This window comes from Gopherus flavomarginatus, chromosome 2 (genome assembly GCF_025201925.1).
Source record: "Gopherus flavomarginatus isolate rGopFla2 chromosome 2, rGopFla2.mat.asm, whole genome shotgun sequence".
Classification (NCBI taxonomy): Eukaryota; Metazoa; Chordata; order Testudines; family Testudinidae; genus Gopherus; species Gopherus flavomarginatus.
This window is the reverse complement of record NC_066618.1, coordinates 61,676,860-61,690,091: the sequence shown is the minus strand read 5'-3', so window position 1 is coordinate 61,690,091 and position 13,232 is coordinate 61,676,860. Positions and strand designations below refer to the sequence as shown.

Here is a 13,232-nt window from a genome sequence, read left to right as displayed (position 1 = left end):
TTGCTTGGTCTCTCTCTGTCTCAGAGAGACCACCACACAGAGCACAAAGCAAAAACCTTCGCCCACAGATTTGAAAGTATCTTCTCCCCTTATTGGTCCTTTTGGTCAGGTGCCAACCAGGTTATTTGAGCTTCTTAACCCTTTACAGGTAAAGGAGGGATTTTAGGCTACCCTTAGCCGTATGTTCATGACACCACCTTATAGTCCATTCATCCAATCCATACTTTAACTTGCTGGCAAGAATACTGTGGGACTTCTTCCCTTTTTTAAAGATGGGCACTATATTTGCCTTTTCCAATCGTCTGGGACTGTGCCCGATCACCATGAGTTTTCAAAGATAATGGTCAATGGCTCTGCAATCACATCAGCCCACTCCCTCAGCACTCCTGGATTCATTAGATACGGCCCCATGGACTTGTGCATGTCCAGCTTTTCTAAATAGTCCTTAACCTGTTCTTTCACCATTGAGGGCTGCTCACCTCCCCACCCCCACCCCCCATACTGTGCTGCCCAGTGTAGCAGTCTGGAAGCTGACCTTGTCTGTGAAGACCAAGGCAAAATAAGCATTGAGTACTCCAGCTTCTTCCACATCATCTGTCGCTAGGTTGCCTCCCGCATTCAGTAAGTGTCCCACACTTTCCCTGACTTTTTTCTTGTTGCTAACATACCTGTAGAAACCCTTCTCGTTACCCTTCATATCCCTTGTTAACTGCAACTCCAACTGTGCTTTAGTCTTCCTGATTACACCCCTGCATGCTCAAGCAGCATTTTATACTCCTCCCTAGTCATCTGTCCAAGTTTCCACTTCTTGTAAGCTTCCTTTGTGTGTTTAAGCTCACTGAAAATTTCTCTGTTAAGCCAAGCTGGTCACCTGCCATATTTGTTATTCTTTCTACACATTGGGATGGTTTGTACCTTTGCCCTCAGTAAGCCTTCTTTAAAATACAGCCAGCTCTCCTGAACTCCTTTCCCCTCTCATATTAGCCTCCGAGGGGATCCTGCCCATCAGTTCCCTGATGGAGTCAAAGTCTGCTTTTCTGAAGTCCAGGGTCCATATCCCAATCTCTGAGTTCAAAGGTCCCTCTTCTTTCAGAAGCAGATCTCCCCAGTCCTCCTTCCTGGCTGGCCCTGGTGACCCATCAGCATGGTTCTCTCACAGAAGAGCCTCCCTGCAGCTCTCTTGACACTAATCTCCTTTGGGAATTCCTTTTTAAGCCTCAGCATATGGTTACAGGAATCTGGCACCCATTCCCAGCACGGTTGATGATCTCAGAATTTGCACATATCTTTCTTCAAAGGTTTGTGCCTTGGAACAGATGTGTGTTAAAAGGGATATGAAGGATGAGTTGGAGTTAGACTTTATTAAGAAGGCTACTCTAACCTTTTCAGATTTAAGGAAACTGCTATGGCTTGATTTTGTTTAGAAGGGAAAGTGAAAAGGAGCAAGCTGTTTGATTTTTCATTTTCTTATTTTTGTTGAATACTCCCTTGCAGTATGAAATTTTATTGCATATTGTGAACAACTTTTTAAATGAGAACATAAGGAATTCTTAATGAAATTTCTTGTTTGTATACTAAACATATATAATGAAGCTGCTTTTAAAATGTCTGACCTTCCAGTTTCCCATCCATCCTTTTACTACTTTTGAAAAGGTTTAACTGCATTTCTGTTTTCAGTGTTTGCTGAAGTCTTTGACATGCCCTCTAATGTAGATAATCAGCAACACGTGAGTTGTCCCAGGTTACACAAGATCTTTATATCAAATATTTGAACAGGTCCTACTGTTGTGAAATTCTCAGTTGATTTCTGCAGAATGTATTAGTCAGGTAAACAGCTAGAGTGGCACTATCAGTATGATTTGTTACAACTAAACTCCAAATGTGTGTTTGTTGCTGTACACCCTCTATAACAACAAAAAAAAGGAAAAAGGTAATTAATTTTTAATTCTAAAATACATCTGAACAAATTGAATACATAGCCAAACCAAATACATCAGCTTTCACAAAAGCGAATAGGCTCCCAAGGAAATGTGGAATTTGGAATTAAGACATCCATGTAGTGAATGTATCCTTGATCTCATCAGCAGCAAACTTCTCCCTTCTTTTCATTACAGTTTGTGGCCCTCACTCCGTCTCTCCATGAACTAAACAACAACCCACACACCAGCAATTGACTTTGCCAGCCTCTATAAAAAATGGATTCCCAACAAAATGTGTGAAACCCTGCCTCATTGAAGTCAATGAGAGATCTCCTACTGACTTCAATGGGGCCAGAATTTCATCCTTTATCTTTTCAGTGTAAGTTTGCTAAAGTTCTATTACCTCTTTTGCTCTTAACCAGCTTGTTTCCACTGGCCCCAAGATAATAACTTCCTCCCAAAAGAGATGGCCACTCCAAAATAATGACCAATTCAAGGTCAACAAAGTCACTGGCCAACATAGTGAAAATCTACAGTGCCCATCTAGTCTTAGCATCTATCACTATTTATTTTTTTAATTATTTTTGGATTACTACATCTTAATTGCACATATTTTTCACCTTACTGAAATACATTTGATTATATTCCTAATTAATCAAAGAATTTGAAAATTAAATTACATTTATAACATTGAAAAGGAATCATGCAAAGGGAATATTTTAGGAGAAGTATTAATAAATATACTCATTTCTACTTTGTTCATTTTCATATTTAAATTCCCAAAGTCCTGTTTTTCTAATGCTTACCAGGAATTTTAAGTTTTTGTATTCTGAATGAGCTATTTTCTTACTAAGGGCCAAATTCTGCCTTGAGTAACAGTGGTGTAAATCCAAAGTAACTTGATTTAATTCAGTGAATTTATACTACTGTAACTCAGACCAGAATTTGACCACATGTGAGCATGTTAACTGACTGCCAGGAGAAGCAGTGATTAACATATGAAATATTTTAAGTACAATTTTGAAAAGGAGACAGTGGTCGTGCTATAGACCTAAACACAAAGAAGTGATACCTGGCCATCTAGGGGATTAAGCATTTACATTTGTAATAAAAAAAAAAGTTTTTCTTCCAACCATAAGATTCCAAATTCAACCCTGGTGCAAGCACTGATGTCAAACATGTTGCACTACTTTCATCAGCATTGAATTTGATCCTGAGAGCCTACCAACACAGGCTGTAAAAACAAAAGTGAAGTGTTTTGAATAATATGACTATGTATCTATGTAACAGGAAGTTACACGTATACCAAATGAATGATTTCTGATGTCTGTTTGATGCTACGCAACTTATCTCATCCAGTTACTTGTTTTCATATTCCTCCTTTTTGGTTATATTATTCTCTTACTTAAAAGTGACAAGATTTTAAAACTTTGCATATATATTTATCTTTTGATTTACATTTCAGAGGAAGGTTCAGCAAAAGTGGAGTAAAAGGTTGGCTGAGATCTACTGGAACTGAACTCCTATTAGTGGGGAAAACTTTTTATATACCCCGCCTCATTGATCCTATTCTCCCTTCCTCATAGTTGCTGGAACTAAGGGTGCTGGGGGGGCTGACGCACCTTCTGCCCTCGACTTAAAGTGGTTTCCATCATATACAGGGTTTAGAGTTTGGTTCAATGGCTGTCAGCAACCCCACCATATAAATTGTTCCAGCGCCCCTGCCCTTCCTGTGAAATAGTTATAGATTCATCAGATGCAAAAAAATTTTTGCTCATGTGACTGTGAAAGCTATTTTTAATTATTAAAATTCACATAGTTCTGATCTGGAGTAATGACTGCATATACTCTTAACTTTTGGCATGTAACTAACATCTGCTATTTCAATATTCCTGAATGAGGAGATAATAATCAACCACAGGAGAACTGACTCCTAACCTATCTTTCATGCTGACATCCTTTGGACAAGAGGAGTACTGTACAATGTCCCTCACAAAATCTGGGCTGCTGAAAAGGGGTTCTAGATGCCTGAACAGAATCAAGCAAGCACTTAATCTATTACAAGCAGGTTATACAAAATGTTCAGTGTGTGCTTCAAGCTTCACAATAATTCAAATGATGAAATCACTTCAGTTACAAATATATATTAAATAATAATAATACAACATATATTACAATGCCTCCACTATCCATCCTTTTGTGACATGTCTAGGCAACAGAGTAGCTGCAGTTTTATCGTAATTTTTTTTTCCTTTTACCAGTGTAAGCATTATTTTTCTGCTGTCCACTATCTGTTGGAAACTATAATAAATGCAAGACTTAAAATTTAAGGTTTATCACAAATGTTTAGTTATAAATACCTCTTCTATGAAATCAACTGTATGCTCAAGTGGTGTTGCAGACAACTCTTCAAATATCAGCTCTTTTTTGTAATTGTCTGTTCCAATGCGTTCTGTGGTCTTCATAATGCAAACTAATTTATGTGTTATATCACTGGGTATCTAAAACAAGAGTCATAGGTTATCGGATCTACAAGAATATGATCTTTACAGTACAAAGTAGTCAGAGAACAAACACCAATAGCTGCCTATTATGTGACATACAATACTGTATATCGGCTACCACTCGGATACAATATTGAGGTCCTGATCAGGCCTGTCGGGACTGAGTGGAGGGAGCAGGGCACAGAGGTACAAAAAGAGCTGGCAGTAGAGCAGCCTGGGACTCTGAAACATCTTTTCAGAATCCCTGTGCTGTGTAAGTGTTCAAAAATTTGTACCCAGACCTTGGACTTACTTTGACATCTGATTTTTCACCTGCATGTAGTTGATCTTTTGCAAATAGGCACCAGTTAAAAAAAAAAAAGCCCTAAAAAACAAGAACCAAAAACCCCATTTTATACCATACTGACAGAGAACTATGGTCACATTTTCAGACAACAGTGTGCTTGTATCTTGGGGGTGGGTGAAATGAACTCCATACATGATGTCTGTAAAGTACTTCCAGATGATAAAAAGGGCCAAATTCTATCCCTTGTTATATGCCCATAACTTCTACTCAATACAAGCTAAATGAATGTTTATGACAGCAGTTTAGCCTAACTATTAATTCACATCCAACAATAAATTAACTCTTTCCAAAACCATATCCCTCTTCATAAAAGTGTTAGATGCACAACAATCTGGCCCTAAACTTTCAATTTTACGTTTCTTTGAGGCGGATGTATTCCATCATTTAAGAGCTATGGAATTTGCCATTTATTCCACCCTTGTTCAGAACGTACTCCAGAACGTAAACTTTCATTAAAAACAAAAAACACACACACACACACACACACTAGACTTCCTGGTTCCAAAAGAAACTGTACAGAGTGCAACATCTGATACACTGTCATCTTCCAGGGTCTGCAGACAGCCTGAAATTAAAGATCCAAGAGATTCCTAACCAGCTGCCAAAATTTTCACAGCTTTACCCTTGACATTTCAATACTACAAACCTATGTGTTGCCAGTACAAAATCTGCACAATAACTGAAAATGTGGGGATAGTGTAAAATAAATTGAATTTAAATACAGAGAAAGACAGAGCTAGTGTACTGACAGTATTATTTATATTCATAATTAATTAAAAATCTCAGTGTAAGCGACCATATATTTTTCAGTCTGCCACAGAAAGTAGCCACAAGAGGCTTTGACCAGAGCCAGGCTTTATAAAATTGTCCTATGAACTGTTTTTAAAATACAAAGCCACAAAGGTGCTCCTTTTCTGGATTACATCACACATTCAAGGCAGCATTGTGAAGATATTTTAAAACAAACTAATGACATTTACTATAATTAAGTGGCACAGGGTGACCAATGGAATGGCCCCATCAGGCAGTGTGGCTTGGAGCACTCATTATTGTGTGCACTCGTCCCATTGGTTTGATATAATTAAGTTAGATTTTCTGTTTGATTCTTTGGCAAGAGACATAAGCGACAGCAAAATAGTACTCCAAGGGTCAAGAAATATGGGGAAAGAGGGCTACAGGCGAGATTTTTTTTAATTAATTAATTTAGGGAAACTGGATAGTATACTGAACAAAGTAACTCCTTTTATTCCCCTGGAAACCCAATTCTGGTAGTAGAAACTGTCTTAGAGGACAGTTACTTGCATTATAGGGTTACTAATAAGTTTCTGGCAGCTGATAGTCAACGATCAAGACAATTCAAGGACAAAATTATTATTTTTTTAATCTCCAGTGATGTAGATGTGCAGTGGGTATTTTAACTGAGTGCACTGATATCTTTAGAAATTGAGGTATTAACTAAGGAACACACATATACAATACTAAGTACTCTCAGTTACTTGCATTCCTAGTTAAAACCAGTAAGTTTGTTAGCTATTACATTCTGCCGGTGACGTTTTGGCCTCAGTGAAGTCAATGGCAAAACTGCCATTGAGTTCAGTGGAGCCACGATTTAACCCATGTATTTTAAACAGGATAGCTAACAGTCTAGAGGGTTGAGTCCTCTCCATCACTATAGACCAGCTTGCACCTCCATTCTCACACTGGTGAGCAGTTACTCCCATGAGTAATCCAATTGATTTAAATGAATCTATTCGTGTACTCACAAGTGTAAGGGCATGTCTGTCTCAATCTGATCCTACCTTAACCAAATCACATTTTAAATGCAGTGATCCTCAGATCTGAGTGATTCAGGAACCAAATTAGCAATCAACATTACCCGGAGGCATAGTATTGTGAATTCATTGTTTCATTTACTACAATACTATATATAAATATATAAGCATTCTCACAGCAAGTAAGTTTAATAGTACAAGCTGATAACTTAACACAGTAAAAGATCCTGATTGGTTAATAATCAAATCAGTGTTTTAATCATGTGATGCCAATTACCACAGCAGACACTTTAAAAAGCCACTTGGTCCTCCCAAGCCTCAGTCTGAATATCACTACTTTAAAAGGAAGACCCTTAAGAAAAGGGATAAGACTACCAGAGGGGTGGAAAGGAATGGCTGACTGAAGTAGTTTCTGCAGAGTGCATTAATGCTAGGACGTCTATACTAAAGATTAAAGTGAAATTAATCTGAATAAAAATTGTTCATATATTTCCACTTATTTCCCTCATTGCAGTGGGGACAAAACCAGAAAGGTCTAAACATTGTTGGTGACGGTGGTTCAGATAAAATTAAACTCTGCTCCCAATTTATCCCCAATTTTGCCCATCTCTACTAATATTAAAGAGGCTTGACTCCATTCATCGGGAAGTCCTAACCCTGAAAGGGCCAAGCAGTGGGATCGTGCTTTCATGGCATGTCTTAAGGTCTCTGTGCTATAAAACACTAGCAAATATATTTGCAGCATCCCAAAACCCAGTGGGTACCGTATTTGTAATTCACACTTGAGCACCTTACCTTCTGCATAGCTGTTAACGTTCCTGCCCGAGGGGAGCAAAACAGCAAGAAAGCTGCTTCGGTTTTATCCAAAAACTCCCCCAGGGTTTTCTGGTTCTCCTCATTTTCAAGATATTTGCTCCATTTCTCTGCTTGAAAGTTCAGCAAAAGTGCCAGACGGTGCCCCACAAACCGGACCCTCTCCTCTTTGGTGAAACTTTCTTCCTGCGCAGCCTCTTCCTCCTCCATCTCCAGCCCCAGAATTAGAAGGGCTGGTGGGAGCCGCTGACGCGCAAGCGGACTCCCGCACAAGTTGCGGCTCGGGGAACAACGTGGCCCTCGCCTTCAAACTCCCGCCTGCACACCAGATACCACTTGGTGTCCCCTTGCAAATGCACCAGCCTTGGTTGGCCCGGGTGGTTTGCAGTTCAGTTCCCTCTACAGCCCCAGCTCGGCCCGCCTTACAAATCCCCTCAGCTACAGGACGGCGCAATCGCTTCTCTGTAAAGTTTCCTTCCTCCCCTGCCCTGTATTTGCAGTTCGCCTGCGGCTACCTCACTGCCCGGCCTGTGGTCCCTGACAAGCAGCCAGGGCACTAGTTACATTGTTGCCTGCTGCAGCCTCAGCTGCCATAAATTGCAGGGCAGCGGCGTCCGGTTTCCCTGGGGATGACGGAGCCACTGGGACAGCCGGCCCCGCCTCTCCGGGGAGTAAATCACACCTCTTCCCAACCAGGGCACCGCCTCCTGGGGAACCAACCAGAGCCACCCACCAGCCGGGGGGGAGAGAGCGGCAGAGATGTTCAGCGTTTCTGGGGAGTCAGAATAAGGTCGGAGGGTTTCACGCTCCCTGATACAGTTCCAGGTGCAGCCTCCCTCCTTCTCTACCCCAGCTCTGCCCGCGCCCCCGACCCGGCCAGGCACCCGCGCAACGGGGCAGTCGCCGCTCGGTGAGGCTCTGGCTAGGCGCTCAGAGTCCGGAGGAGCCCAGAGCGCAGCTGAATAGGATCCTGGCCGTGCTGGAGGTGCGGGGCCTGGCGGGAGGAGGAATCCCACACCCTTGGAGCGCAGAGAGGGCAGAATGAGAAGATTTAAGCGTGAAATGCGCGCTCCTCTTTGTGAATCCCAGCACCCATTGTTGTGGGGACAGCGCTTATGGACAGTTTTGTTTTTTTTTTAAATGGGGGCGGGGAGGCAGCTTTGTGATTAATAACTCAGCTGCTTGGTGTTGCAACAACAAAATGTAACTACGATTAAGTGACTACAAAACATGCATATAAAATGTGAATGTGGAAAAATAATGCTCCACCTTTGCACTTTTTAAAAGAGTACAGTACTTAGCATGTTTTATACCCAATACTCAAACCTAAACATGCATGTAAGATTGTAACAAGAGTCCAAGAAAGCACATTATTCTAAGTACAGTGCAATGGTTAGTTTAAAGATATATATGCATGCAATATTTGTATATATCTAAATGCCACAGTTTGGTGAATTATTAGGACCCTACCAGATTCACAGTCCATTTTGGTCACTGTCACAGTCATAGGATTTTAAAAATCATAACTTTCATGATTTCAGCTATTGAAATCTGAAATTTCATGATGTAACTGTAGGGGTCCTGACCCAAAAAGGAGCTGTGGGCAGATCACAAAGTTATTGTAGGGGGTTGCGGTACTGCTATCCTTATTTCTGTGCTGCCATTGGTGGCAGCTCTGCCTTCAGAGCTGGGCGGCTGGAGAGCGGTGGCTGCTGGCCAGGAGCTCAGCTCTAAAGGTAGAGCTGCTGCCAGTGCAGAAGTAAGGGTGGCAAAACCATAATATGCCATCCTTTCTTCTGCCCTGCTGCCTGCAGAACTGGGCCCTCCTCCAGGCTGCCCAGCTCTGAAGGCAGTGTAGAAGTAAGGGTGGCAATACTGTGGCCCCCCTTCCCCCCCAAAAAAAAAACCTGGCAACCCCCCTCCAACTCCCTTTTGGGTCAGGACTCCCAATTTGAGAAAGGCTGTTCTCGCCCTGTGAAATCTGTATAGTATAGGGTAAAAGCACACAAAAAAACACTAGATTTCACAAGGCAGACCAAATTTCACGGTCCATTACATGTTTTTCATGGCCATGAATTTGGTAGGGCTCTAGTAATAATTTACAGAACCCTTTTCTTATAGGTCAGCAGTTCAAATATAGCCAAGATGTCTGAGAATTGATACCATGAGTGGCCTATCAGAAATGGGTGGGTAGTCTCAGTCCAGTATCGAGTGGACAGCTGTATACAACATTGAAAGAGGGATTTTTCTTTTTTTGGCAATCAGTAGATACATTAATAAACCCACAGAAAAATATATGGGGAGATGGCAAAGGTTTTTTTCAAACAACTTTTAAAATGCTAACAGGAAGCTATTCATCAAAAATAAAACTACTTTAAATAAAAATGAGATTAGAAAATGTTTAGCTTTATCACGTAAATCACACATCATCTTCTCTCATCTTTCCCTCCACCCCATCTCTGTTCAGTGCCAGTGGTACCAGCTCCTAACCCACCCTTTTGTTTTCAGTACATGCCCCACACACTCTCTTCACCTCAGAGCAAGCGAAGGTGTACATTCCACTATTCTTCCACAGATTTAGACACAACTGGACCTACTTCTAGCCACATTGGGGGCAAATAGCTAGGAGAAAAGTGCAGAAAAGTAGCAGCACAGAAAGGTCACTGAGCTTGGCTTGTGGTATGGAGGGCAGTAGAGAAGAAGGAAGCATAGGGCAGCTGGTGGAAATAGAACATACTGACCCACTTGAAACTGCTCTGTGTTGAGTCAATAAGTAAACGAGTGGTATATTGAGGCTTAGATAGAAACAGAACGTGTTTCCACTGCTATAACAAGTGGGATTCTGCAGGGGTCTGTTTTGGGACTGGCTCTGTTCAATATCTTCATCAATGACTTAGATATTGGCATAGAAAGTACGCTTATTAAGTTTGCAGATGATACCAAACTGGGAGGGATTGCAACTGCTTTGGAGGATAGGGTCATAATTCAAAACAGTCTGGACAAATTGGAGAAATGGTCTGAGGTAAACAGGATGAAGTTTAATAAAGACAAATGCAAAGTGGTCCACTTAGGAAAGAACAATCAGTTTCATGCATACAGAATGGGAAAAGACTGTCTAGGAAGGAGTACGGCAAAAAGGGATCTAGGGGTTATAGTGGACCACAAGCTAAATATGAATCAACAGTGTGATGCTGTTGCGAAAAAAGCAAATATGATTCTGGGATGCATTAACAGGTGTGAGCAAGACATGAGAAGTCATTCTTCTGCTCTACTCTGCGCTGATTAGGCCTCAACTGGAGTATTGTGTCCAGTTCTGGGCACCGCATTTCAAGAAAGATGTGGAGAAATTGGAGAGGGTCCAGAGAAGAGCAACAAGAATGATTAAAGGTCTTGAGAACATGACCTATGAAGGAAGGCTGAAAGAACTGGGTTTGTTTAGTTTGGAAAAGAGAAGACTGAGAGGGGACATGATAGCAGTTTTCAGGTATCTAAAAGGGTGTCATAAGGAGAAGGGAGAAAACTTGTTCATCTTAGCCTCTAAGGATAGAACAAGAAGCAAATGGGCTTAAACTGCAGCAAGGGAGGTTTAGGTTGGACATTAGGAAAAAGTTCCTAACAGTCAAGGTGGTTAAACACAGGAATAAACTGCCTAGGGAGGTTGTGGAATCTCCATCTCTGAAGATATTTAAGAGTAGGTTAGATAAATGTCTATCAGGGATGGTCTAGATGGTGTTTGGCCCTGCCATGAGGGCAGGGGACTGGACTCGATGACCTCTTGATGTCCCTTGCAGCCCTAGAATCTATGAATCTATTAATCTATGTTTATTCAAGCAGAACACACAGGGGGATACTCCTTGCCTGACAGAGTTTTACTACACCTGTGCACCTGGCACATCATTTCCCGGCAGCAATGGAGCAGCAGCTCCACCTGTCAGAGTAGTCAGCTGCTACTGCTATGGTAGGAAATCTACTCCAGAAGGATGCACTATCCCTCGATCCAGGGCAGCAGCACCAGGGGAAGAGTGAACACCAGAGCAGAGTGATCATATCCTCCCTTTGCAAGATCAGCACCATTCACTGCTCAGAAGGGCTTCCTTCTTTGTTTCCAACATGCTTAGGCCTTCACCTTTTAAAAAATAAAACACACAGTTTATATGTTTATGGATGGGTGGTAACCCTGATTGTAGACATCACAAAAATCATCACCACAATTAGCCCTAACTGGCACCTTTGATGGCAATCTTGAGAGAGAACCCATGGACTAAATCAGGTCAAGGCACATTGGCAGACATTGTAGGGAAGCCCGCACTACCACTCCATGTACCCGTTCTGTGGATAAATAAATATGACAGCTTAAATAGAAGACTATTAAAGAAAAGCATGTCACCTTCATAATTGCTCTCTCAGAATGTTGTACTCGAACCAGGTCAGGTGGAAGGTGAACCTTCTGTCACTCTGAGGACTTCTGAGCTGCTAAGCTAAAGCCACTGTGTAATAAATCAATACTTCCCATCCTTCTGCAATTTAAGTTACAATTTTCTTTGTGTAATATTTCTTCAGAAACCAGGTAACAGGACTGTTTACACTGTTCTTCACACTAGGGTTCGCCTTTAGAAGTCAAGTTTCCAGCAAGATGGAACTGAGGGTGGGGGGAGCCGGTAGCGCCCCTTATACCACAGTATATGTGTGCCACTCCAGAAAGTGCCAGAGCCGATCCCCTATGGATACCGCTGAGAGAGAAACTTCTGGCATCGGTGCATTTGGCAGGCACACACACCTACAATGGAATGGACATGAGCAAGCATTCGAAGAAGAAGGTAGACTTATGAACACTAATGCAGAAAAATAAGTGTTCAATAAATATTTCTGTTCTATTTTTGGGTGGGAAATCAGATGATTCAGTTTCATCATATGGTGATGATAACACTCTTTCCATTGCACTAGAATATCTGGTGGATGTTAAACAGAAGCTACTAAAGTCAGACACTTTTAAATCAGCAGGTCCAGATAACTTGCATCCAGGAGTTTTAAAAGAGCTGGCCAAGGAGCTCACTGGACTGTTAATGTTGCTTTTCATTAAGTCTCAGAGCACTGAAGACTTCAGAAGACTGGAAGAAAGCTAATGTTGTGCCAAGTTTTAAAAAGGGTAAATGGGGTGACCTGGGCAACTATAAGCCTGTCAGCCTGACATTGACCCCAGGCAAGATAATGAAGCAGCTGATACATGACTCGATTAATAAAGAACTAAAGGGTGACAATGTAATTAATTTCAGAGTATCAGCCGTGTTAGTCTGTATCCGCAAAAAGAACAGGAGTACTTGTCGCACCTTAGACACTAACAAATTTATTTGAGCATAAGCTTTCATGGGCTACAGCCCACTTCATCAGATGCAAATCAACATGTGTTTATGGAAAATAGATCCTGTCAAACTATCTTAATTTTTTTTCTGATGAGATTACAAGTTTGGTTGATAAAAATAATAGTACTGATGTAATATACTTAGACTTCTGTAAGGCATTTGACATGGTTTTACAAATGATGGATCATGTCAGACCAGTCTGATCTCTTTCTTTGAGAAGATAACTGATTTTTTAGACCAAAGAAACACAGTAAATCTAATCTACCCAGATTTCAGTAAGGCATTTGATACAGTTCCACATGGGAACTTATTAGTTAAATTGGAGTAGATAGGAATTAATATGAGAATTGAAAGATGGAACTGTTGAAAGGGGAGACTACAACAGTTCATACTATAAGGTGAATTGTCAAACTGGAAGGAGGTTACTAGTGGAGTTCCTTAGGGATAGGTCTTGGGAACCTATATTATTCAACATTTTTATTAATGACTTTGGCACAAAGAGTGGGTGTGTACTAATA

The 13,232-nt window shown here is 41.2% G+C and overlaps 1 protein-coding gene across 1 annotated transcript in view; it reads right to left on the bottom strand.

Annotated features, from left to right (window-relative positions):
- The window catches only part of DNAH11 (dynein axonemal heavy chain 11), a 299,093-nt gene extending 291,440 nt beyond the window's left edge, over window positions 1-7,653 (bottom strand). Inside the window, exons 1-2 of the mRNA XM_050938580.1 lie at window positions 7,337-7,653; window positions 4,280-4,420 (exon numbers count right to left, since the gene is read on the bottom strand). Coding sequence (XP_050794537.1) covers window positions 4,280-4,420; window positions 7,337-7,564 — 369 coding nt within the window. The 5' untranslated portion in view covers window positions 7,565-7,653. The remainder of the gene's footprint in view (window positions 1-4,279; window positions 4,421-7,336) is intronic.
- Window positions 7,654-13,232: the final 5,579 nt, after the last annotated feature.